The following is a 27,864-nucleotide window of genomic DNA, read 5'->3' on the forward strand; positions in this document are numbered from 1 at the left end:
GAAACCTTCTGCAATTAATAAAACTCACCACTAGAAGGTAGTATTGACTTCATATTGAAAACTTTTGTGCTGCGTTCATGCAGGACAGGTTTAGACTATCCGCTAGGTTCAGGCCGTCCTTCTCTGGGTCAGTTCATTTTTGGTCTAAATTACTCAACGTAATGTAGGTCAATGCATAGATCACTAAGCAGACACATGAATCGTAACGTTTAAGAGTACATCGGTGGATACTTCAGTCGCTTCCATTGCTAATTGTTCATCTTTAACCCTGCAACGTTCCCACCGGACTGTGATCAATTGACAAAATATGAGTACTGTAAATCGTTTTCATAATAAATTGCCGGGATGTCACGTGTCCTACTTATATCAGTATAATCGTAACAACGTAAGCATTGCATTCTATTGAACAAATAAACCATCATGGTGTTTGTTAACCAAATTGGACACGCTCATTGACCTCTATACAAAAACTCATCACTTTGTGTGTAAAAAAAATGCCACCTGCTAGAGAAGACAGGTGTTGGGCCCAGTTATCCCTCTCCCTTCACGGCTTCCTCTGTGTTATATTCAATTCAAATGGGCTTTATTGCCATGGGAAACATGTGATTACATTGCCAAAGCAAGTGAAATAAACAAAAGTAAGAAGACCAAAAACAACATCAACAAAAAACAATTAGAATTTAACATTTATAACTAACGATCATTCTACCTGTGTTCCACGCATTGAGCTTTAATAAGAAGGGTTCGGCTTTCAGAAAACGTGGCATTCTGATATAACACGTGCGAAGCAACCAATTGACGCTGAGCTAAACGGTCACTCTCTGACCAATGGGGGAAGAGAGAAGAAGAAAGTGGTTACGTAGTAGTGCTTTGGATCCGTCAGTTCCACATTTATTGGTGTTGTTGACAGGACTGAAAGCGTGTCTGTTACATCGTAAAATGAAGACATTTTAGGATTTATCTTGATTCAATTAGTTATTTTTGGTATTACTATGGACTAGCTTGGAATCATGGTTGTGAATTCAGTGCATTGGTTTCGTAAGGGACTGCGGTTACACGATAATCCGGCTTTACAGGAAGCTCTAAATAGCGCGGACACTGTGCGATGTGTTTATATTTTGGATCCGTGGTTTGCTGGTTCCGCCAACGTCGGCATCAACAGATGGAGGTCAGTGTCAATGCACACATTACTAAAACGACTAACTATAACTTAATGAAATTATTAGCTGTATAATCAGAGTGGCCCCGTAAGGCACTGTATCTCAGTGCAAGAGGCGTCCCACTACAGTCACTGGTTCGACTCCAGACTGTATCACATCCGGCCGTGATTGGGAGTCCCAGTTGTACAGATTTGGCCGGGGTAGGCCGTCATTGAAAATAAGAATTTGAGGAAGCATAGACTAACTAGCTAGTGGAAAAGCGATGCACATCTGCATCACTGAAAATGCTGGCAACGCATCGGGCATTGTCTTGCTCCTCATCACAACAAAAATAATCACTCTACAAATTAGCAACTTCTTCGGTAGTTTACAACTTGTACTGCAAAACAGCGCACAAATTGGAGAGAGAAAAAAAAGCCAACACTGCCACGCACCGCAACCTAGTCCAGCAGAAGAGTTGCAGCGGTTTAGATTGCCTCCCAATTAAACGAATGGACTTCTTCCGGAACACATACAGTGTAAAGCAACCGGTGTGCACGAGGCCCGTTTACATCGTAACAAATGTCATTACACTATAAATCGTATATGTCATTACGTTATAGTCATCTTCATGCAATCTCGTTCAGCTACTGGACCACATCATTTCTAACGCTTCGAACACACCGACAGTGTCATTGCGCAAAATATTACGCAGTATCATCTGGAACTGTATGTAACAAAAGTATAACATCACCTTCTGCTACCATTTCTGTCAATCGCCTTTATTTCTGTCAAGCCATCAAACTCATCTAGTTTGACGTACGCACTGCCTCTAATGCAATTCCACTGCATCTCAGTACTAGGGGCGTCACTACAGTTCGAATACAGGCTGTATCACAACTGGCTGTGATTGGGAGTCCCATAGGACATTGCACAGTTTGTTTAGTGTCGTCTGTGTTTGACCGGTGTAGGTCGTCATTGTAAATACGAATTTGTTCCTAACTGACTTGTCTAGTTAAATAAAGGTTCAATTATAAAGGCAAACGCGGTGTTTAATTTGAAATGTATGTAATTCTGGTGTACCGAAATGCAATAACCCCGTCGGTGTGTTTGAAGCTAAATCCAGAGACTTCCAGGAATGCTTGCGAAACAGACCAAACCGACCAGGTCAGGGTTTGAGAAGAAAAATCTAAAGGACCAAGCTAGATTCGAGCCAATGACTTAAGTAGTTGAACATGTTATTACTCCAACCTCGTGGAAGTGACAAACTGATACATTTTCCTATATTGTTTTTCAAAAACAAATGTAACTATCCTTTAACAGCAACTGTCCCTTTTGATTTCAAATCAAATGTTATTCGTCACATAAACATGGTTAGCAGATGTTAATGCCGGTGAAATGCTTGTGTTTCTCGTTCCGACTGCTTTATACACCCAAATGTGTATAAGGATTTGACGGCTCTGCACATGCGCGAGATGACCGTTAGCCCGTACGACGTGTTCCTACGCATGAGTTTAGTTCGCCAACATCGCCTACAAGTGTGATCGGGGATTTCTGCTGGAGAAGCTGTTTTAGCCTATCCTTCGTACTGTCTGACTGGATGGAGAACATAGGGAGGGTTTCACAACCCGAAAGTTTGAGAGCCTAGTCTCTAGTCAGAAATCGCCTTTATTTTGGGAGATAGCAAAATAGGACATCCATTCAAGATAAGAGAAACCCATTGTTTCAGTCTGTAATACATTGATAAACAAAGGGAAAACAATTCACTCAATTAATATGCCCGACTTGGTGGGTGCCAGTGCGCGCTATTGGAGAAAGACCGCTACCGACAAAAAACACCACCTCAATGTTGTCTTGCTCATGATAACCTCAACAAGCGCAACAGACTAGCGCAACACCCTACAAGTGAAATGGCGTTAAACAAACGAAAGAGCATAAATATAAATAATTTGCAAATTTGCTTTTTTTATTTTACTGGACGGATGGTACCTGCATCTGATGGGCATGGTGCTTTCAGGACAACTGGGAACTCAGGGGAAAAAGTGGTCAGATCGTGACATCCGTGAACTTCAGGTCGGAAAGTCGGAGCTATAGAAAGATGCCCGTTTTTTAAATTGGAATTCCGAGTTTGACCATTCAACTCCTTTCCCAGTCGGATCTCAGCGGAGGAATGGAGAAAGCCGCAGACGGTCCACCACCTCTCACGGTCCCTGCTCTCTCCTTCCTTTCCTCCGTTAAGACTGACCAGAGGGGACAGTCTTCCACCTCACGGCGAAATTCGAGTTGCACCACATCTGCACAAATTCCATGTTGCTCCTATGACCAGAGACATTTACATAAGTATTTAGACCCTTTAATCGGTACTTTGTTTGGCAGCAATTAAGGAATCGAGTCTTCTTGGGTATGGCACTACAAGCTTGGCACACCTGTATTTGGGGAGTTTCTCCCATTCTTCTCTGTAGATCCTCTCAAGCTCTGTCAGGTTGGATGGGGAGCGTTGCTGCACAGCTATTTCCTTTGATCATGTTCAAGTCCAGGCTCTGGCTGGACATTGAGACTTGTCCCAAAACCAGTCCTGCGTTGTCTTGGCTGTGTGCTTAGGGTTGTTGTCCTGCTGGCAGGTGAACCTTCGTCCCAGTCTGAGGTCTTCAGTTCTCTGGAGCAGGTTTTCATCAAGGATCTTTCTACTTTGCTCCGTTCATCTTTCCCTCGATCCTGCCGCTGAAAAACATCCCCACAGCATGATGCTTGCTACACCGGCGGGATGGTGCCAGGTTTCCTCCAGACGTGACGCTTGGCATTCAGGCCATAGAGTTCAATCTTGGTTTCATCAGACCAGAGAATCTTGTTTCTCATGATCTGGGAGTCTTTAGGTGCCTTTTGGCAAACTCCATGCGGGCTGTCATGTGCCTTTTTTACAGAGGAGAGGCTTCAGTCTGGCCACTACCATAAAGAGCTCTGTCAGAGTGACCATCGGGTACTTGGTCACCTGACCAAGGCCCTTCTCCCCTGATTGCTCAGTTTAGCTGGGCGGCCAGCTCTAGAAAAAGTATTGGTGGTTTCAAACTTTTTAAGAAGGATGGAGACCACAGTGTTCTTGGAGAAATTGTTTGGTACTCTTCCACACATCTGTGCCTTGACAAAATTATGGCTTGGTTTTTGCTCAGACATGTCAACTGTGGGACCTCATATAGACCGGTGTGTGTGTGCCTTTCCAAATCATGTCCAATCAATGGAATTTACCACAGGTGGACTCAATCAAGTTGTAAAAACATCTCAAGGATGATTAGTGGAAACACGATGCACCAGAGCTCAATTTCGAGTGTCATAGCGAAGGGGCTGAATACTTATCTAAATAAGGTATTTCTATTCTGAATACATTTGCTAAAATTTCAGTATGGGGTTTGTCAGTATGTGGTATTGTGTGTAGATGGCCGAGGAAATGTTTTTATTAAATCAATTTAGAATATGGCTGTAATGTAACAAAAAGTGAAGGGGTCTGAATACTTTCCGAAGGCAGTGTGGAAACACTGAAGTTGAACTGTATGTGGGTGGGCCAAGCCGTTGTGGCTCTCCTATTCTCTCATCTATGTATCCTGTTGTGGCTCTCCTATTCTCCCATCTATGTATCCTGTTGTGGCTCTCCTATTCTCCCATCTATGTATCCTGTTGTGGCTCTCCCATCTATGTATCCTGTTGTGGCTCTCCTATTCTCCCATCTATGTATCCTGTTGTGGCTCTCCTATTCTCCCATCTATGTATCCCGTTGTGGCTCTCCCATCTATGTATCCTGTTGTGGCTCTCCTATTCTCCCATCTATGTATCCTGTTGTGGCTCTCCTATTCTCCCATCTATGTATCCTGTTGTGGCTCTCCTATTCTCTCATCTATGTATCCTGTTGTGGCTCTCCTATTCTCTCATCTATGTATCCTGTTGTGGCTCTCCTATTCTCCCATCTATGTATCCTGTTGTGGCTCTCCTATTCTCCCATCTATGTATCCTGTTGTGGCTCTCCGATTCTCCCATCTATGTATCCTGTTGTGGCTCTCCTATTCTCCCATCTATGTATCCTGTTGTGGCTCTCCTATTCTCCCATCTATGTATCCTGTTGTGGCTGGCTACCAGATGATAATGGGGATCCTTCTATATGGGCCCAGCGAGTTCCTCGTAAGGTTTCTTTATTCTATACGGTTGCCACTGTCAACCGCTGTCCACAAGTCACCACATCCAAGGCCAAATCTGATGTTAAGGACAGACTGCGCTGGCAACACATACTGTGTTAGTCTAAAAAAGCGTGTAAGTTTACGGTCAGGACGATACCAGTATCGCTATTATTTTTTTCCATGGCCAAAATGAAAAATGAAGCAGATCAAACTCCTTGTTTCTTTAAAATATTGTGTTTGTGTGTTTTAGCCTGGAAAATAAATACATGTGACATTAGGGTTGTTTTCCTAAAGAAGTGAAATCCAATTTGTGTTTTGTTTCCTTGCCACAATACTGTTATAGTCCCGGCCCTATCTAAGTTTCGAATTTGTTTTTTTAAGAGCTCTGTGACAATGACACATTTCCTTGTTAAAAGAAATGTTCACATTTGTTGATTGGTTGAGATCTTCTTTTCACAGGTTTCTGCTGGAGTCTTTGGAGGACCTGGACAGCAGTTTGAGGAAGCTCGATTCTAGGCTGTTTGTGGTGCGAGGCCAACCTGCTAACGTGTTTCCCAGTCTCTTTAAGGTACGGTTAGCCAAGTCACAGGTTAGCCAAGTCACAGGTTAGCCAAGTCACGGTTAGCCAAGTCACGGTTAGCCAAGTCACGGTTAGCCAAGTCACGGTTAGCCAAGTCACGGTTAGCCAAGTCACGGTTAGCCCTACAGCTTTGATTTGGGGTTATACTACTTTATGTAAAATTCATTTTCATTGAATTGGGTCCAGGAAAAGCTCATAAGCCTACAGTTGCGAGCATCAAAAAACATATAGGCCTAAACTTATGCACTTACTGTACTTTAGCACAAGACAATTGAACTATCTCATTCTCACATTGCCAGCTTTGTCGATATGCAAGTATTTTCCTACCTGGATGTGAGGTAGACCAGGCTACTACTCCGTAATGACTGGAATCAGTGGGTGTATTAATTGTACACTACACCTTGAATCATGGGTAATTGCAGTGAACATCTTCCGTGGTATGGCTTCATTCGGATTATCACAATAGTATTCTACAGAGCCATGCATTTGAGTAATACTGCAATGTGAGAATTGTCACCCTAACTGTCTGACAAAAGGTTTTGTATTGTTTTGGAAGGGTTACCTTTGAGCTCCACTCACAAAAGATATGACCATGAGTAACATAATATTATCCTCATTATTGTATAGTTAAGCTGCAGATTTATGTTTTAATACTAGTAAGTATCGCGATACTGGTACGTCCCGGCCCTACTAGACGTTCCATAACCCAAATTGTAAAACTCAATCCCCGTTTTGTTTTTAATAGTGATGGCACATGAATTTGGGCATTTATAGGCCTATTTGGGTCCATCAATAGGCTTAGTTTCTCAGAAGACAACTGTAGCCCTAATACTACACAGCCTACCACCCACCCACCTCAAAGTTCGCCCCAAAGAAATAGCAATGGGTTCTGAGAATATGCATTCTTACAGAGAACACAAACCTGCTTACTTACTATGGATGTGCATCGTTCCCTTTCAAGACAATTCGATTAGGATCTGTGGTACGACACAGTAGCGATACGATTTAGTTTGAGACTATGTGGTTTGATTAGATGAACGAATCAATTCGATGCACAAAACACATTAATTTTCCATTCTAAAGTCACAATCTGCTGCTGATGGAGCTCATGGGCTGGATTTGTCTGAGCTGACTCATGTCATGTGTGTATATCCTGACAAGATAGTAAAACAATACTACATTTTTAATGTCTTGAATTTGTTCAAATGCAATTTTAGGCTTAAGGGTTAGGCAGTGGAAGTTAACTTAATAGAAAATGACTCCAGTGAAAGTCACCCAGTAAAATACTACTTGTATTAGTCTAAAACAATTTGGTTTGAAATATTATTAAGTTTCAAAATTAAAGGTATAAATAATTTCAAGTTCCTTATATTCAGCAAACCCAGAGGCACCATTTTTATTTTTTTTATTTTAAATTTACGGATAGCCAGGGGCACACGCCAACACTCAGACATAATTTACAAACGAAGCGTGTGTTTAGTGAGTTCGCCAGATCAGAGGCAGTAGGATTACCAGGGATATTCTCTTGATAAGTGTGTGAATTGAACCATTTTTCTCCCCTGCGAAGCATTCAAAGTGTAACAAGTACTTTTGGGTGTCAGGGAAAATGTATGGAGTGAAATGTATAAGTTGTAAAAAAAAATATGCTCCTAAAAACTACTTAATAGTACTTTTGGGTTAGGGAAAATATGATTTGAATAAGAATAAATGTTTACTTCCTAAATCGACATGTATAGCCAAATGAGTTTTCTCCGGCAGTAGCTTAGGCTACTTTTATTCTCGTTAAACACAATTTTCTACAGTGCATTTGATTTTGATTTTTTTTAATACCTAGCAAATTTCACTGGTTGCCACTCAACTAAGAAAGTATACTGTTGTGCAAGCCATTGCACAAACATTTGACTGCTGAAGGTGCTGTGCAGATGTGTCAGATCAGGGGAAAGGCCTATCTGTTGTTGGTCAGCGCGCAGAGTTGCACAAAGCACCCAGTTTGACTAGACTACTGATATTCCCTGGGGTTGTTTGGCATGCAAAATGACTTGTAGATCAGTGACTGTCAACATAATAACATGATTAGTTCAACACTGAAGGAGAGGACACAGTTGTCACAAAAGATTAGGTATTTTCGGAAGGCGTAGTAATTTGAGAAAAAAAATAGTGTGAACTGACAATTCGTAATGTTTGAATCGATCGTCTCTTACTCATCGGTCCCCAGTTCAAATGTTTCTCTGTTAATCATTACATCCCTATTAATTACCCACATTTTCTACCATATATACTCATTTTAATCTGACAATGAAGTTTGGTCATGCATGAGACAAGCTGATGGATCACCATTTTTGTCTCTCCGGGAACATTTAGGAAATACAGCCAATGGTACAGTTGGTAAGTAAATCAAGGAACACTGAACAAACTGTAAAGAACAAATGATCTTCTGCCAGGACCAAACACTCTGCACATCCACACACCTGTTCTCACTTCTGAGAAATGGGACTTATTTTGCAGGTATCAATTCACCTCTATGAAGGTTGATGACTAAGAGGAGAGCCATACACATCACCTCATTGCCTCTGTCAAGGCTGCTTGTCATAATACGGTAATTCGGGAAGATATTTGCTTCTGAATTACCACTTCGCCACACTTTAGTTTTTCAGCTGTCCAGTTTACAGTGCTAGAATACGTGTAGTGGGTGACGCACTGACCAGCAGGTTGGAGAAAGGGTTGTTTATGTAAGAGTCCATCAGGTCTGAGGAGAGGCGGAGAGGGCACTCGGTACGTTTCACTTTCAGCACTAAGCTCTCATTATCATGTGTTCAGCAGCAGGGCCTACTATAGATGGAGGAAACGCTATAGAGGTCGGATGTCGATAAACTACAATAACTGCATTGCAGATACAGTGCCCTCTGGTGTCTATAGACCTAGTGAATGTGGTTATAGTGATCAAATTGTTCTGCAGATCACTATAGGAACGGTGCACTGAAGCAGCATGCATTGCTGCATTTATTCAGCCGCTGCTTCAACAAGTAGGATGTTTTAGAAGGTTCTGTGACCTACGCTGACCACTTGTTTCAGCAAGCACTGACGGAGAATCCTGTTTTTGTTTACCGTTCCCCTTTGTGTAGCCTAGACTCTAGCCACCTGCCATGTAGACTAGATTGTAATGATAATGTGTACTGTTCACAGATCTTTAGGCCCATGTCTGGGAGATAAGGTGTTGTCCCAATAACATCAGAGAAATGATCTCAACCACAGTTGGCTTTCCATTGTGACTTAACATGTATTATCTTTCATCCTCTCTCATTTCCACCTCTATCCCCCTCTCTCTCCCCATCTCTCTCTGCTCCTGTCTGTAGGAGTGGAACGTCACCCGGTTGACCTTTGAGTATGACTCTGAGCCCTATGGGAAGGAGAGAGATGGAGCCATCATTAAAATGGCCCAGGAGTTTGGAGTGGAGACCATAGTGAGGAATTCTCACACACTCTACAACTTGGACAGGTTAGTCACTGACTGTCACACTCATTAGGAAGGGTCCAATAAGTCAAATGTTTATTTCCCCATTATACTGCTTATCTAACCTAGTCCCAAATCATTTTTGTCCTGTGTAGCCTCAGGACAATGACCATAGGAGTTGTCAAGACGTCACAAACAGATCTGGGATCAGGCTAGTGCTTACCTAATAATTTGAATGTTGAGCTCACTCTGTTCCCAGTGCTATTAAAAATCTGTCATTCTGCCCCTGAGCAAGGCAGTTAACCTACTGTACCCCGGGTGCCGAAGACGTGGATGTCGATTAAGGCAGCCCTCTGCACCTCTAATTCAAAGAGGTTGGGTTAAATGCGGAAGACACATTTTGGTTGAAGGCATTCAATTGTACAACTGACTAGGTATCCCCCTTTCCCTATTCAACACCTTATTGGATAAACCAGAGCACAGTGTGTCCCAGGGGAAACCTTACTGCTGTGGTGCTGTAACACATCTGAGATGATGCTACATGTTATGTCATGGAGACAGCCAGCTGACAGTCTGGTGTCGTCACAACAACAACAGAACAGTGTGGGAAATAAACTTACCCCAGCAATACTGTAAATTGCTGAATTAACAGATTGTTTGACCAGAGAGAAGTCCATAAGATTTTGAGAGTCTATTGTGTCTGTCTATCCAGTAGGCTAAGTGATGTCAGTATACCACCGGAAGTCAAACTAGAGAACAATGCAGTGGGTAACATAGTTGTGATTTCATGCTGTAAAGACACATGCTGTAAGCAGTGCTTCAGAGCTCAAAGGGGAAAAGCACTGATGTAGAATGAGCTAAAAGAGTTTTGATGTTCTACTTCCCACAAATACACAGTCCCATAGAATCCCATAGCTCTGTGACGCTTCCTAGTGGCGGGTTAATGTAACTAACTGTCACACCACACAACATGTGCAGGCTCCAGGCAGTGGGAGGAGGAAATGGCTGAGCAGGGAGGCAGTCACTGTGGCAGACATGTGCGTGGCGGACAGGTGGGGTGGCAGTGCTCAGCCATCACAACCACATTGCTGCTGGAGACACATGGGGGCTCCTGACGCCTACTCGGCCCAACCCACAATATGAGTTGATCCAATAAGAAGACCTAAAAGGGCCCAAACAGTGCCAATATATATGAGCGTTGCGTAAGATGGGACCTATTTTATAAGATTCACGCTGTAACATAATCAGGCCATGGTTAGGGGATAACTACAGTACCAGTCAAAAGTTAGGACACACCTACTCATTCAAGGGTTTTTCTTTGTTTACTGTTACTACATGATTCTACATTTGTAGAATAATAGTGAAGACCTCAAAAATGAAATAACACACATAATCGTGTAGTAACCAAAAAAGTGTAAAACAAATCAAAATATATTTTCTTGAAAATTGCCACCCTTTGCCTTGATGACAGCTTTACACAGTCTTGGCATTCTCTCAACCAGCTTCATGAGGTAGTCTCCTGGAATGCATTTCAATTAACAGGTTTGCCTGGTTAAAAATTAATTGTGGAATATATTTCCTTGATGTGTTTGAGCCAATCTCACCAACAATGCTTTGCTCTGTTATGAGTCCAGGTGTTGCCAGATGATTATTTTTTAAATACGTTTAAGTACTTTATGTATATCAGGGCTATATGAGGTAATAGAAAAGATGCATAACAGCTTGATAACTGTGATCCAATCCAGTACCATTATTATGTTGACTATCAATAATTTATACTGTATAGGTTTTTAGATGGTACAGAATGTCAAAACTACATCATGTCGACTGAAAAGTAGAACTGTATTGATTGTTTTGATTTGTGCTGAGAAATGAGTTACCGGCCAGTTAATTACCCCACCAGTTTCCTGAAGTGCAAAGATCACCACATCAGTATCAATTGGCCTTTCAACAAGTAATGCTCTGTTTTAATCCTGAAATGACATTTTCATAATTTCTACCTCTACATTTACACCATCATCTTCAGGATCATTGAGATGAACAACTGCCCTCCACTCGCGGTCAAGAATCACCCGTGCGTTTTCCTCAACAGCATCACTTCACCACAGCAGTATTATTATGGACATTTCAACAAAGTTACCTCGGGCCTGGTATTCACAAAACGTCTGATTTAGAAGTGCTGATCTACGATCAGTTTAGCCTTTTACATCGTAATGAATAAGATAACGGGCAGGGTGAGGACCTAATCCTAGATCAGCATTCCTACTCTGAGACGCTTTATGAATACGGTCCCGTATCTCAATGTGTTTTAATCTCACGATCCTTCATGTTTCTACTGTTATCAGGATCGTTGAGATGAACAACGGCAGTCCTCCGCTGACCTTCAAGAGGTTCCAGGCCTTAGTGAACAGGCTTGAGCTGCCTATGAAACCCCTGCCCACCATCACACAAGAACAGATGGGCAGTTGTCGGACGAAGATCGCTGATAACCACGACGAACACTACAGTGTCCCCTCTCTGGAAGAGCTTGGTAATCAATCAATCAGATGTATTTTAATACTCCTTTGATATCAGCAATCAATGCATTTACAGTAACCCAGCATAGACTCCATCCAGACCATGTAAGAGAATGACATTCAATTATGGATTGTCATTTTGACTTGGGTGTACCATATACACTACCAGTCAAATGTTTTAGAACACATACTTATTCAAGGGTTTTTCTTTATTTGTACCATTTTCTACATTGTAGAATAATAGTTAAAACATCAACTATGAAATGGCACAAATGGAATCATATGTTGGAATGAAAAGATGGAGAAAAATGGGGCAGAGGTCGGGCTGCCTTCTGAGAATTCGTAGGCAAGTGAGTAAACTCCCAATGCCATCTGTTCTATTGGCCAACGTGCAATCATTGGGAAATTAAATGGATGACCTATGATCAAGATTATACTCCCAACGGGACATTAAAAACTGTAATATCTTATGTTTCACTGAGTCATCGCTGAACGATGACACGGATAATATAGAGCTGGCGGGATTTTCCATGGTAACGGCAGAACAGAGAAACTACATCTGGTAAGACGAGGGGAGGGAGTGTGTGTCTATTTGTCAATAGCAGCTGGTGCGTGATGTCTAATATTGAAGAAGTCTCGAGGTATTGCTTGCCTGAGGTAGATTACCTTATGATAAGCTGTAGACCACAATATCTACCAAGAGTTCTCATCTATACTATTCGTAACGGTCTATTTACCACCACTAACCGATGGTGGCACTAAGACCGCACTCAACCAGCTGTATAAGGCCATAAGCAAACAAGAAAATGCTTATCCAGAAGCAGTGCTCCTAGTGGTCAAGGACTTTAATGCAGGGAAATTGAAATCCGTTTTAGCAATTTTTTTACCAGCATGTCACATGAGAGGAGATGCATACAAAATGTCACACACAGAGATGCGTACAAAGCTCTCCCCCGCCCTCCATTTGGCAAATCGGACCATAATTCTTTCCTGATTCCTGCTTACAAGCAAAAACTAAAACAGGAAGTACCAGTGACTCGCTTAATACAGAATACTTATTTTCCACCATAATTTACAAATAAATTAATTAAAAATCCTTCAATGTGATTTTCTGGATTTTTTTTTCATTTTGTCTGTCATAGTTGAAGTGTACCTATGATAAAAAATTACAGGCCTCTATCATATTTTTAAGTGGGAGAACTTGCACAATTGGTGGCTGACTAAATACTTTTTTGCCCCACTGTATATATAATTTAGTCATTATTCATAAAAATCCCTTAACAGTAATACCTACATGTTTCAAGCAGACCACTATAGTCCCTGTGTCAAAGGAAGCGACGGTAACCTGCCTAAATGATTACCGCCCCACAGCATTCACGTCGGTAGCCATGAAGTGCTTTGAAAGGCTGGTCATGGCTCACATCTACAGCATCCTCCCAGATACCCTAGACCCACTCCAATTCGCATATCGCCCAACAGATCCACAGATGATGCAATCTCACTCGTACTCCACACCGCCCTTTCCCACCCGGACAAAAGGAACACCTATGTGAGAATGCTGTTAATTGACTACAGCTCAGCATTCAACACCATAGTGCCCACAAAGCGTATTACCAAGCTAAGGACCCTGGGACTAAACACCTCCCTTTGCAACTGGATCCTGGAATTCCTAACAGGCCGCAACCAGGTGGTAAGGGTAGGCAACATCACATCTGCTATGCTGATCCTCAGGGGTGTGTGCTTAGTACCCTCCTGTACTCCCTGTTCACCCACGACTGCATGACCAAACACGTCTCCAACACCATCATTAAGTTAGCTGACAACACAACAGTGGTAGGCCAGATCACCAATAATGATGAGATGGTCTATAGGGAGAAGGTCAGAGACCTGGCAGTGTGGTACCAGGACAACAACCTCTCCCTCAATGTGATCAAAATAAAGGAGATGATCGTGGACTATCGGAAAAGAAGGGCTGAACAGGCCCCCATTAACATCGATGGGGCTGTAGTGGAGCCGGTCGAGAGTTTCAAGTTCCTGAACTGTCATGGTCCAAACACACCAAGACAGTCGTGAAGACGGCACAACAACACCTTTTCCCCCTCCGGAGACTGAAAAGATTTAGCATGGGTCCCCAGATCCTCAAAGTTCTACAGCTGCACCATCGAGAGCATCCTGACCGGTTGCATCATCACCTGGTATGGCAACTGCTCTGCATTTGCACGTAAGGCGCTACAGAGGGTAGTGCGTACGGCCCAGTACATCACTAGGGCCAAGCTTCCTGCCATCCAGGACCTATATCCTAGCAGGTGTCAGAGGAAAGCATAAAACATTGTCAAAGACTCCAGTCACCCTCATCATAGACTTCTCTCAGAAGATAGCCCTATTTGGTAAAAGACCACGTCCATATTATGGAAAGAACAGCTAAAATAAGCAAAGAGGAACAACAGTCCATCATTACTTTAAGACATGAAGGTCAGTCAATACGGAACATTTCAAGTACTTTGAAAGTTTTTTTCAAATGCAGTCGCAAAAACCATCAAGCACTATGATGAAACTGGCTCTGAAGAGTACTGCCACAGGAATGGACGACCCAGAGTTACCTCTGCTGCATAGCATAAGTTCATTAGAGTTAACAGCCTCAGAAATTGCAGCCCAAATAAATGCTTCTCAAGAGTTCAAGTAACGGACACATCCAAACATCAACTGTTCAAAGGTAGGCTGTGTGAATCAGGCCTTCATGGTCGAATTGCTGCAAGGAAGCAACTACTAAAGGACACCAATAAGAAGAAGAGACTTCCCTAGGCCAAGAAACAAGAGCAATGGACATTAGACCGGTGTAAATTTGTCCTTTTGACCTGGAGACCAAATGTGAGATTTCTGGTTCCAACCGCCTTATCTTTGTGAGACTGAGTGTGGGTGAACGGATGATCTCTGCATGTGTATTTTCACACCATAAAGCATGGAGGAGGTGTTATGGTGTGGGGGTGCTTTGCTGGTGACGCTATCTGTGATTTTTATTTTGAATTCAAGGCACACTTAACCAGCATGGCAACCATAGCATTCTGCAATGATACGCCATCACATGTGGTTTGCGCTTAGTCCCACTATCATTTGATTATCAAGAGGACAATGACCCATCACACCTCCCAGGCTTTGTAAGGGCTATTTGACCAAGGTGGGTGATGGGAGTGCTGCATCAGATGACCTGGCCTCCACAATCCCCTGACCTCAACCAAAATGAGATGGTTTGGGATGAGTTGGATCGCAGAGTGAAAGAAAAGCAGCCAACTCAGCATATGTGGGAACTCCAAGACTGTTGGAAAAGCATTCCAGGGGAAGTGGGTTGAGAGAATGCCAAGAGTGTGCAAAGTTGTCATCAAGGCAAAGGGTGGCTACCTTGAAGAATCTCATATAAAATGTATTTGAATTGTTTTTTTGTTTTTTTTGTTTTTTGGCTACATGATTCCGTATGTGTTGTTTCATAGTGTTGATGTCTTCGCTATTATTCTACAATGTAGAAAATAGTCTAAATAAAATAAAAACTTGAATGAGTAGGTGTTCAAAAACTTTTGACTGGTAGTATATATATATTTTTTCACATGTTAAAACAATCGAGTGTTTGTACAGTATAATAGTTCTTGTTGCTAATGTATTTACACCATTGGGTTCTCCAGAACTGTAACATCCTGTTAATCACCATGTACTGTGTTTGAGGCTAAATGTAGTCATAATGCACATGGTATCTGACTGTTCTGTGCTTTCTGTTCTGTGCTCTCTGTTCTGTTCTCCAGGATTCAAGACTCAAGGCCTGGACCCTGCGGTGTGGAAGGGAGGGGAGTCTGAAGCACTAGAGAGACTCAACAAACACTTAGACAGAAAAGCCTGGGTAGCTAGCTTTGAGCGAGCCAGGATCAACATGTGTTCGCTGATCGCCAGTCCCACGGGCCTCAGCCCCTATCTACGCTTTGGATGCTTATCATGTCGAGTCTTCTACTACAACCTGAGGGAACTCTACATGAAGGTACCGAGACCTTTGATCACCACAATAGAGATCTTTAAAAAATAAAAAATACATTTTTTACAAGAATACATGTTGCTGTTTGGAATGGGATAAAGAAGCTGTTTGATCATGTAATTGTAAAATAAAATTTTGTTTCTGCATGCTCTCTGTGGTACAAGCTGGGTTACTGTAAAGCACAACTGCTGATGTAAGAAGTGATTTTGATAGGTATTTCTCTATCCATCCTTCCCACTCAGTTACGGAAGAATTGCAGTCCCCCGCTCTCTTTATTCGGCCAGCTCCTGTGGAGAGAATTCTTCTATGCAGCGGGAACCAACAACCCTAACTTCGACCGGATGGAGGGCAACCCCATCTGTGTTCAGATCCCCTGGGACCATAACCCTGAGGCCCTGGCCAAGTGGGCAGAGGGGAGCACAGGCTTCCCCTGGATAGATGCTATCATGACCCAGCTGAGGCAGGAGGGCTGGATCCACCACCTGGCCAGACACGCAGTGGCCTGCTTCCTGACTCGGGGAGACCTGTGGATAAGCTGGGAGAGTGGCATGAGGGTAGGTTAGACTCCCTTCCCTCTCCAGTCATTTACATGAACTTTTCTTGACTAATCTTTCCTCAGTTGCTCGCATCTTCAGTCCCTTTCCTTCTCAAATGCATTGGAGGGGAAAATCAAAAGTCTCCCCTCTGACCTTCTCCTGCAATAGGCTTTGAGAAGGCATGCAAGGAATCAAAGAAAGTAATTGAGAAAGAACCAGTGTCACCCAACATGCACTACCATACCACAACAAGGGTTGTGGAGAAGCTTTAGTATATTAGGAGGACATGTAGCAGTAACCTATAGAGCTTGTCATCAGCGTCGGTAGATCTGGGCAGGGGTGTCCAACCCTGTTCCCTTCCTGTATGTTTTCTCTCCAACCCCAGTTGTAACTAACCTGGTTCAGTTTATCAACCAGCTAATTATTCTAATCAGATGTGATAGATTAGGATTGGAGTGAACCTACAGGATGGTAGCTCTACAGGAACATGGTTGGAGAGCCCTGGCGTAGGTAGTTCTGGGATTAAATTTTTAATGTATTTTAACTGTTATTTAACTAGGCAAGTAAGTTAAGAACAAATTCTTATTTTCAATGACGACCTAGGAACAGTGGGTTAATTGCCTTGTTCAGGGGCAGAACAATTTTTACCTTGTCAGCTCGAGGATTTAATCTTGCAACCTTTTGGTTACTAGTCCAACTCTAGTCCTTTATCCAGGTGTTAGAGCTTTTACTGAATACAGACTGTCAACACACACAGTGTTTACCTTAGTACTTCCATAAAGCAGGCCAATAACAGAAATACATGGACATTTACACACACAAAGGCATTGGGGGTTTACATTGACAAGGAAAACGTGGGTATTTACTGTATATCCAAAGCATCAAGACGTACGTGAGGCAGTAGTGGTGCCGCTTCACTGGTATCTAACTGTATTCTGTGCTGGTTGGTTCTGCCTGTCAGGTGTTTGAGGAGCTGCTCCTGGATGCAGACTGGAGTGTGAACGCAGGCAGCTGGATGTGGCTCTCCTGCAGTGCCTTCTTCCAGCAGTTCTTCCACTGTTACTGCCCTGTGGGCTTTGGAAGGAGGACAGACCCCAGCGGAGACTACATCAGGTACACACACACACACTATGTCTCACACACACACACTACGTCTCACACACACACACTACGTCACACACACACTAACCTGTGGGCATTGGACAGAGGACAGTGATTGGTCCGTGATTACCACGTTGTTTGTGCTTTGGCTGAATAATTAAATAAACTATTGATCCATAGAGGCTCATACAGGCACAATAAAGACACCGGCATATATCAGAACACATTGATATGAGCACTAATGGCTGACGGCAGGTTTGAGCGTCAGTGCTGGTTGTGGGTCTGGCTGTGCTAGGTGTCTGCCTGTGGACCCAGGACTGGAACCTGGTCAGCCGGTGAGTCCTGGACAGTGCCGGGCATTGGATTCAGGGCTGGGTCTGGCGTTGGGCCCAGGTCATGCATATCTGCAAGGCAGCAGATGTAGTAGGTGTTAAGTTAATGTTTTAAGTGTATATTATATAAAGAAAAAGCTAACACTTGCGGTGGTATTATCGCTCAAGAGATACAGCACTGGAAATATACATGGAGGATTTGAACAAGGAAACGGAATGGGAACTTTGATCAAAGCATTTGCCCAGCACAAATCCACTGGACAGGCATGGAAGGAGATCAGAATGTGGTATTTGTCAAAGCACTTACCTTTGGGTTAAAGACTGTCCTCATAAAAATGAACAAGTTAAACTAACAGAGGTATGTGTAAAAACAGAGAGAGAGCCAATCTGCTTCTGATACTGAGATATTTCTAGTTGAATCCTTAGGATCTGCTGTGATTGATACTGCATGTAAATGCACAGTGTGTGGTGCAACATGTCTTTAATAGTTATGTCAGTGAAATAAATATAAAATAAGTACAAAATATGATTGACCCACCAAGCAACAGTGATTTCAAATTTGGAGATGGGTGAGTTATCCATTCTACCAAGAGAGTTAAGATACCAGCAAAAATTGGTCAGACTACGAGTCACATTGAAACAGAGGTGGTCCCTACAGATATCCCCTTACTATTAAGCAAAGCTTCCCTCAATAAGGCAGGGGCTGTACTAGACAACAATGACATGGCAGTGATGTTTTAAACAACCAGTGACCCTTGAACTTACTCCCTTAGGCCCCTATTGTGTAAACATTTTAGACAGACATCACACAGTCGATGTAAAATGTGATTCTGACTGACACGGAGCACATAGAGATTCTGAACACAGCGAACATGAACAAGAGGAAAAACTCAAAGTATTGTTAACTTCACAAACAGTTTGGTCATGCTACAGTTGACAGACTTCAGAAATGACTCAGCAGTTGTGAGAATAATAATGATGAGTATTTCCATTCTACGGCCGATGGTTAACAGCTGTGAGACATGTCAGAAATACAGCAAACCTAAGCCCAGACCAGCTGTTGGTTTGCCACTGGCGTCCAAGTACAATGAAACAGTGGCTGTAGATCTACATGAGCTAGAACTAAGTGTGTGGTACCTTCCCATAGTCCACCACTTCACATGCTTCAGTGCTGGAAGCATTGTGATTACAAAGAAACCCAGTGACATCGTCAAGCACTTCATTCATTCCTGGATATGTGTGCGTGGCCCGACCCAGAAATTGTACAGTGACAATGGAGGAGAATTCAATAATAATGAAATAAGAGAAATGGGAGAGAAATTCAACATGGAAGTAAAGACAAATGCTGCATACAGTCCGTGAAGCAATGGAATTCTGGAGAGACAATCAAACACTCAGAGATTATGCTGAAAGTGAAGCAAGACAATGGATGTGACTGGAAAACAGCCCTAGATTGGGCTTTGATGGCAAAAAACTCAATGCACAATGTTCATAGTTACAGCCCATAGCAACTAGTGTTGGGGCAGGACCCTAATCTTCCCTCGGTACTGGTTGACAAGCCACCAGCACTAGAAGGGACCAGTGTGAGTGCATGGGTGGGACAGCACCTTTCAGCACGACATGCAGCGAGAAGTATTCAGAGAGAATTTGCAGGGCTCTACGTAAACAACCCACCAATGAGATGTACGAGACTGGAAACAAAGTGTACTACAAATGAGTTGACTGTCAAGAGTGGAAAGGACCGAGAGTAGTCATTGGCCAAGATGGTGTGGTGATATTTGTGAGGCACAGAGGCATTATTGTTAGGGTCCATCGCTCCAGACGGCAGAAAGTAAATTTATCAACAAGATGGAGGGGCTGTTGCTGAGAATCGGCCTCCTACTGAAAATGACAAAGGACACATCAACAGACACAAACCTACCAAAACATTTTTAACCTTTATTTAACTAGGCAAATCAGTTAAGAACAAATTTTTATTTACAATGACGGCCTCCCCTAACCCGGACGACACTGGGACACTAGTGCGTCGCCCTGTGGGACTCCAGATCACGTCCGGGTGTGATACAGCCCAGGATCAAACCAGGTTCTGCAGTGACTCCTCTAGCACTGAGATGCAGTGCCTTAGACCGCTGCGCCACTAAGGCGCGACTTTGTCACACAACCCATTTTGTAATGGAGAACTTGTGTCATTTTAATTATTTTGTTGATGTTTTATTTGTCTTTAAAGAAAAGTGGGAGATTATTAAGTTCATGGTTTAAGTGTCCTTATATTTCTGTTATTGCGGTGCTATCGCTCTGTTATTAGTATGCCTGTGCAGTAGTCTCACTGGAGATGAACCTGGCCTGAGTGTGACGGCAACTGTGTACTGTGGAAATACGGGGAAGTAAATGTTGTTATACTGGTCATTTTGTGTTAACAGTAGAGACCTGAACCAGGGTTGAGTCCGGTGACAGCTGGTCCAGGTGGCACTCTGGCTGGGGTTTCTGTTGGGGTGCCAGCTCAGGCACCGGTGGCAGGCGGAGGTGGAGCATGCCAGAGCGCCGGCAGCTGCTGGTCAGGCTTCAGCACTGGCAACAGCTCGTCTGGCTCCGGTGCTGCTCGTGGTGTCACCGGCTGGAGTGTGGAATGGAGCTTGGCCAGATGCTGAAACGGCTTGAGCCTCTGTGGCAGTCGCTGGTCTGGCTGCACCACTGGCGTCGGGTTGGCTGGCCGGAGCGCGTTGGACAGCAAGACTGGGTGCAGCTCTGGCAACTGCTCAGCTGGCTCTAGGGCTGGAGCCGTGGAGGCTGGGTTGGTTCCGGCTGCTGGACATGAACCTGAGGTAAAACCTCTCCATGGCCCCAGTCGGCTGGACTTCCCAGTCCTCTTGCCAGCGTGTGTGCCTCGTCTGGGGCATGGCATGCTGCATGAACTGCATCCTGTTTCTACTGGTCATGTCCCAGGCCAATTGCACCTATCCGGCTCGAAAGACCAGTTTGTGGTGTTCTTTTTCAAGTACAAAATACATAAATCAATAGAATAAACAACCAATGGAATCAATTGAATAAACTGCATAGAGACCATATGAATCAGTTCTATATGTAATTCAGTGGCATAAATAATAACAATGAATGTCTCGAACATCTGTGATTGTCTACCTTCTAGGCGCTACATTCCTAAGTTGAAGGACTATCCCAACCGATACATCTATGAGCCGTGGAGAGCCCCAGAGTCTGTCCAGAAGGCAGCGAACTGCATCGTGGGAGTAGACTACCCCAAGCCCATGATCAACCACGCAGAGGGCAGCAGGCTCAACATAGAGAGAATGAAGCAGGTCTACCAGCAACTCTCCCACTACAGAGGCCTCAGTGAGTCTTTAACTTCTATATTATTTAGCCTTGATTTATACAGGTGAACAAGTTAAGAACATAGTTATTTACAATAAAAACCTAGGATCAAGATCTGAAGACGGCAGCGATAGAAAGTCCACCTCACCCATCCTCATTAAAGGCCCCATGTGGCTGAGACATCTGAGGTTGGTTACAGTGGTCGTGTTCAGTGGGGGGAGTTTTTTTATTTATTTTTTTCAATAACGCCACAGATTATTGTTCTCCGTTGCGAACCGTTTTGCTGTGGTTTGCCCTATTGAACACGAGTCACGACCATGGTTTGGTTTCATTTCATATAGTCTGAAAGGAGCTCTCTCGTCTAAAACCACATCCTGGTTCTCTCACAGTTCCTGCTGAGATAACGGCAGCAATTTGCCTCCTATGGGTCGTCGTTTAATGGCCCCCAGCTCCACCATACTCCTTGTCATTTCTCTAAGAGCTGTTATGTTGGTCTCTGATGGACAGTCTGAATGGTTCCTACTGCCAACAACACACTCCTCCTGTCATGAGCTGCATGACTGTCATGATGACCTGTTGTCATGAGCTGCTGTTGTCTGTCCATTCTGTCATCTCACTGATCATGTAGTAGAAGCGGCAGGGTAGCCAAGTGGTTAGAGCGTTGGACTAGTAACCGGAAGGTTGTGAGTTCAAACCCCCGAGCTGACAAGGTACAAATCTGTCGTTCTGCCCCTGAACAGGCAGTTAACCCACTGTTCCTAGGCCGTCATTGAAAATAAGAATGTATTCTTAACTGACTTGCCTGGTTAAATAAAGGTAAAATTAATAAAAAAAATTAAGTATTATGGTTACCACGGTACCGTACATCCATGTTGTCCCCGTTACAGGGAATAGATATCTGTATGTATGCAGGTCAGGGGTAGGCACTTCATGTTTTTACCGACCTGGAAGACCAGGTGTGCTAAATTGAGGCAATCATTGAACTGATCAATTAGCTTAGTAGGTCAGTGTGGTGCCTTGCTTGGACAATATCCTGCAATCCCTGCGTCACTCGAGGAACAGGGTCGTCTACCACAGATGTAGGTATTGTACTGCAGTAGATGACTGTTGTTGACTGCTGTCTTATGGATGGGGCTGTCTGTCTAACAGAACAGAATAGCATCCTGTTTCATGAAGCACAGCTCCTGGTTTATTCTATGGCTCTAGAGAGCCTCCTAGTGGTAAAAGAAAAATGGTTGTTTTTCAGTTTACATTGGATGACTTGCCCTTGTGTTTTCATTCTGCGTCAGTCCTTATGTAGGCTATTTCCAGTCAGTGTTGCCATGGTAACATTGACGTAACGCCGGTCTGTGTGTGTCTGTCAGGTCTCCTGGCATCTGTGCCCACCATTCAGGAAGAGGCAGAGCCTCCCCCGACAGACGACTCTCAGGCCAGTAGCAGCACCTGTGGTATGTTTGGAGGTGTAGTTCTTATTTTGTAGTCTTTTAAAAAAATGTTTTCATCCTTTAATTAACCAGGGAAGTCCTGGTCAAGAAAGCAGCATTTTTCACATTTTAGTTGCTGCTTTGTTGGTTCAATAAAAAAACAAGCAAATTATTTTGGAATTGAATCACTTGAAGCTTCTAACACATTGGCTTTTCTTTTCTGAAAGTTTCAATTCATCACCTTGACAAGGAAATGTCTATAACAGAAAGTGAATGATTTATATGTACAGAAATAGACATTACTAATCTAAACTACTGAATGCAGAGTCACCCCCGCACACTTCGTCTGCCCAGTCCAACACTCTGAAGAGAGGCAGGTCTTCCGAACCACAAAGCACCCAGATGTGCACCCACACAAAACACCAGCACACCAGCACTGCCAAAGGAGACCAGGTGCAGCAACAGGAGCAATGGGAGGAACAGTCAGAGCATCAGCCAGTGGATCTGCAGTGACACACGGTAATTAGCTAAACTATCTGAAGACAATGGGTTGTTCTTTTAATTATTTTTTAAAATGATGAGATTCATTTTTCAGAAGTCATCAAATCATTCAGATGCTCTTTTTTTGGGCTGTTGGTAAGAAGTTAGATTTTAGCTATTTTGGAAGTTTTCCTTTCGGAAAACAAAATGTCTTTTATATGGTAATGTAACACTCTTAAGGGTATAACAACAATATTTTGAGCAAAATATAATTTTTTGGACGTAGGCCATTCAAGCCATTCAAGGAGTTGATCTGGTGTGAGGTCATCGGCCTCCCCGCTTGCTTCAGGAACACTAGAGGTGCAATAGTGAACAAAAGAGGAAAGGTCCACCCCTCACTTGTGCCGTGTCATGAGGATACCTGGGCCACTTATTAGGGATGTGACAAATGGAAAAAATATCACTGTTTAAACGGCCCTTTTCATTTATTTTTTTACTGTTAACGACGATGACGTAGTTGTGCAGTCTCCCAGTGTTGACTCCCTGTTGAGTGTCAAGATTTGATTCTGCAAGAAATCGACTCCTAATATATATATACTTTTTTTTGGAAGGGAGGAGACAGATTTTTTTTTTCTTACTTCTGAGAACACAAACACTTGCATCTTTCATAGCGTGCTAGTGAGGGACAGAGAGGGGAGGGGCACGGTATAGGTAGGGCGGCCAACAGGCAGACCGTCAGAACCATGCACTAGGCCCGTCTATCGGCAGTTAAATGCTGTATCCCACAATTTCTTGGCTTGCAATGTCTCACGACTTCAGCAAAGCAGGGCCGGTCATCAATGAATAGGCTAGGATATTGAGATGCGTGAGATGTAACACTTTGCTCTCACACAGTCACACACAGTATGTGCACGGGTTCGCTTCGTGCTTCAACACTCTTAGTTGTTGTGGAAATATACCCATTACTTTCTGCATCTACGTCAAAAAAACGTCACACTTCTACCACCTATTGAGATGAGCTGCATCCTGTCTCCTGGTGATTTAATGAGGTGAAAAAGGAGTGTGACTTTAACTGAAGCTTTGGTTTGTTGCCTGTGTCTTTAGGATCTTGCCATGTGGGATGGTGTATAACAGAAGGACAGGGCAGAAGACCTCTGATGTCCTGCGCTCACCCCCTATCCTTGTGGCAAGACGAGTCACTTACAGACATGCGCACACACACACACACACACTCAAAGCGTTTTACAAACCATAACCACTTTCTAAAATCTAAGAATAACAGCAACTCCAGATCAGTGTTAAAAACAGTACCATACTGGCTAATAATATATGTGTATACAGCAAGGTTACAATGAAGTTTGTTCTAAGAAGGTTAGTTCTTACACCTTTCAGCTTTCCTAATCTAGCATTTAAAATAAATTCAAAACATTTACCACAACGTTTTATTAGTGTGTGAATAACCTCTTTTTAAGACTGCAATAGACCCTCAAACCTTAGAGTTAAGAACTCACCGGGCAAATCTCAAACTGGGGGAAATGTTTTAAATCCCCCAAAAACTGAACACATAATACCAAAACACATGCATGTAAGTACGCAGGTCATATGGTCTAAAGATTTGATACGATTTTTATGTGCGTTTCAAAGATGTGGATATGTTGCGAACCATCTCCATTCTCAACATGTTTGTGTCTCTGATTCCACTGTCCATATATCTGTTTGCTATTTTGCTGTATGTTATTTTGACTTCTATCACAATGACGTGATTGGTCTGTAAACTAATATTTTGCCTGTGGCAGAGAATATATATTATCAATCAGTGAAATAACCAACAATTGTTGGTGCCCTTCATTAAAGTTATAGAGAATCATATTCTATCAAACCTTACTGGAAAAAGAACGGCACCCACCTGTTTCTACCCATCATGGGTAGTGAGGCTGCGGTCACACACGGATGAAAAATGCATATGCATTCATCAATGTCCATTCACCTCATTTAAACTTCTCACATAAGTTGCTTATGTAAAAAAAAAATGTACGGACAAAACTGCTGATGGACGTTTCTCATTTCTGTAGCACATCAACATACAGAAAATCCTTTTGGCTCAATATGTTTTAGATTTTGTGAATCCATCGATCAAGCTTCAACACTACAGTTAATGATAATGCTGTCGACTAATACAATAATGACTTGTTTCAATGAAATACCATGTGTGTAAAGGATTTAAATTAGTTCCAGCTATAGTCTGTTATATCAGCCTTGTGTGTATCTCTATTTATATATACATTATTGTTATATCTTTGTCAAAACATACATGACTTTCCCTAAACTTGGTAGCGTTAAGATCATTGTAAGTTCATTGGTAGGCAATTTGAGGAACAATGATCTTGGTGCTACACCCCCCCCCCCCCGGACCGGACCCCCCTCCCAATGTGGGGGAACAAGTTGAGTAGGAAATACTAACCGAGACAAACTCCATTTATATTTTCCATTAACACGGTCACCATCTTCTAATCGTTTTGTCAGTCACCAACTATTGTACATCCCAAGCAAAAGTGTACGTTAACTATAATTTAAGTTGCCATGATGAGCTTTTGTTTAATAGTTGTATTTATTTGTTTTGAATTGTACAAAGGAGTTTATTTTCATTAAAGCCCTGATAGAATTGTGACCCATTTCACTATTCTTGGTTGTAATTGTTTTATGGACCTTACTATTACGTTCTGGAATTCACTATTGTAATGATGACAATAACTGTAGAAGATGTAGTTTGTAATAAATGTCATCGTTGTATATTTACGGATGGATGGCTACAGCTCTTTCTTGAGGTTATGTCATTTAGTCACTGGAGGGCCACATGCTGTAGGTTGACACAGGAATATACTGGAAGTTAGGTATCTGGTAGACAAGATCGTATTGAATCTAAGGTCTAGGACTGAGCTCGAACTATTGTCGGCTGATCATATCTATTAATTGATGCAACCAATAAAAATTCACTCCAACAACCTTTTTAATTGTCTTGTGAAAATAGGATTGACTTACCGATTTGTAATGACTTATATTGATTAATCAACATTTAACACTTTTAAGGCCTTAGGTTTGTTTATTTAATGGCTAGGCTCAGATCAGTTATAGCTATAGAGGTACATGATGTCTTACTGTGCAGGCCAGTTGTAGTCTGTGAGGAGGTTTAACAGTGCTTTGTTGACCAGCAGTAACACTGACGTGATCTCCTCAGAGATCACTACTAATGGCCAGAGTCCTCTCTCTCTGTCTTTGTCTCCTGTTATCCACTCTGATAGAAACAAATGTATGGTTGTGTAACATCCTCTTACAGTAAAAGAGAAATGGATGATTGACAAATGAGCTAAAGGCTGTCTTTTAAGTACCATGTTGATATCTGGTAAAGACTTGTCCCAGTGAAACTGAAACTTGAGCTTCCCTGTACAGTATAATTATCCTAATCTGTAACTTGATAAACTAAAGACCGAAGGTATTGTTAGGATGGATGAACACAGACCCAGTTTAATTTACATGGCACAACAGTAAAGTAAATGTCACACTTTCATATTGGGATTTTACCCGCTGTTTCTTGTGAGGTTGAACGCTTGAATTGATAGGAGTTAGTGTAAGTGTATTCACTTTACAGGAGCTGTATTTTACAAGCTCTGCATGTGTTAGTGGCTAGCCAGTGTTGTAGTGTGTGTACATGTCATGACTTGCCAATAGGGACAGCAAATCACATTATTTTAAACATGATAGACTAGACGTATGTAAGCTGAAAATTATCTCTGCTGCACCGTTACACATATCACAGTTTGTTCAGGGCATGAACCATACTACACAACACAGTGGAAGCCATGATGTTCTAAGGGCCAGGGACCGTCCATGTCCTCCTCCCTCAGATCAAGATGATGAGAAGACTCTTTCAGCAGCAGCTCCATTGATCCTGGCAGTCACCACTTCTCTTCCTTTAGCCTGCCCCGGTCACCACTTCCCTTCCTTTAGCCTGTGTATGGCTGGCTGTCCTGGGGAGGAGGAGGCAGGCAACCTGAGTAGAGCTGCATCGATCCAAGCCCTCCATCAGACAGGAGGCAGGGCCTTACAGGAGGAGACCCTACCCAACCAGGGTTGATGGGCTGGGGCTAAGAGGGTGAGTCTCTTCCCCCTCCCCAGTCTCACTACTCTCCATCAGGCAGGGCTGCACCTCCCCCATCCCATCATCCCCCAGTCATTATACCGGACCAGAGGGGGAACACAAATACAGATACTAAACAAGTGCCTTGGTGGAGCCAGTGGTGAAGACGAGATCTATGCTGTGTGGAAAATGAGCTGGTCTGTCTTTTGACTTGATCCCTCTGTGTTTGTTTATTAGGATGCCCCTTCTTCCTGGGGTCCACACAAAATAGAGAACATGACAACTAACAAAACACTGATACACTGACAGACAAGGAAAGTCAAACACATTTTAAATACAATGATATGCAAATTATACAAACAATAGTACTAATAAAATGTGTGCATGTCCTCTGTCTTGTGGTGCTGATGCTGTAGTTGATGTGTGGGCCAGAGTGGATGGCGAATGAAGGGGCTGGGAGGATTGTGAATGATGCTCTGTTGAAAGGAGGAAGTGTTTTAATTGCCTGTTGAATCGATCACTTCCTTGTCCCTCTGCCTGCCCTGCCCTGCTGATGTTACTCTGCCTCAGTCTGGCCATGGAGTACAACGAGGATGGAGTACAGTGGTTGGGGGAGGAGGATAGAGAGAAGTGGATGGAAGACCAGTGGGAGAAATGGTACAGAA

The 27,864-nt window shown here is 42.9% G+C and overlaps 1 protein-coding gene across 3 annotated transcripts; it reads left to right on the forward strand.

Annotated features, from left to right (window-relative positions):
- Positions 1-858: 858 nt before the first annotated feature.
- Positions 859-25,470, forward strand: LOC135509021 (cryptochrome-2-like). 3 transcript variants are annotated; one of them, XM_064929308.1, is made up of 12 exons: positions 859-1,168; positions 5,762-5,870; positions 9,236-9,378; positions 11,360-11,407; positions 11,679-11,863; positions 15,641-15,870; positions 16,107-16,418; positions 17,362-17,513; positions 20,979-21,181; positions 22,525-22,608; positions 22,910-23,103; positions 24,169-25,470. In XM_064929308.1, exons 1-11 carry the CDS (start codon positions 1,011-1,013, stop codon positions 23,095-23,097), a joined length of 1,812 nt encoding a protein of 603 aa, XP_064785380.1. In that variant the 5' UTR covers positions 859-1,010; the 3' UTR covers positions 23,098-23,103; positions 24,169-25,470. The 3 variants fall into 3 exon arrangements, with proteins under 3 accessions (XP_064785380.1, XP_064785381.1, XP_064785383.1); XM_064929311.1 differs by lacking the exon at positions 859-1,168 and adding an exon at positions 3,783-5,435; XM_064929309.1 differs by lacking the exon at positions 11,360-11,407 and having other exon boundaries at positions 860-1,168.
- The last annotated feature ends 2,394 nt before the right edge of the window (positions 25,471-27,864 follow it).

The sequence above is a fragment of the Oncorhynchus masou genome, chromosome 22, assembly GCF_036934945.1.
Source record: "Oncorhynchus masou masou isolate Uvic2021 chromosome 22, UVic_Omas_1.1, whole genome shotgun sequence".
In the NCBI taxonomy this organism is placed as follows: Eukaryota; Metazoa; Chordata; class Actinopteri; order Salmoniformes; family Salmonidae; genus Oncorhynchus; species Oncorhynchus masou.

Coding starts and splice junctions, on each gene's coding strand:
- LOC135509021 (XM_064929308.1), top strand. CDS start 1,011: ATGGTTGTGAATTCAGTGCATTGGTTTCGTAAGGGACTGCGGTTACAC. Junction 9,379..11,359: donor ACACTCTACAACTTGGACAG/GTTAGTCACTGA, acceptor CATCATCTTCAG/GATCATTGAGATGAACAACT. Junction 17,514..20,978: donor CCCAGCGGAGACTACATCAG/GTACACACACAC, acceptor TCTACCTTCTAG/GCGCTACATTCCTAAGTTGA.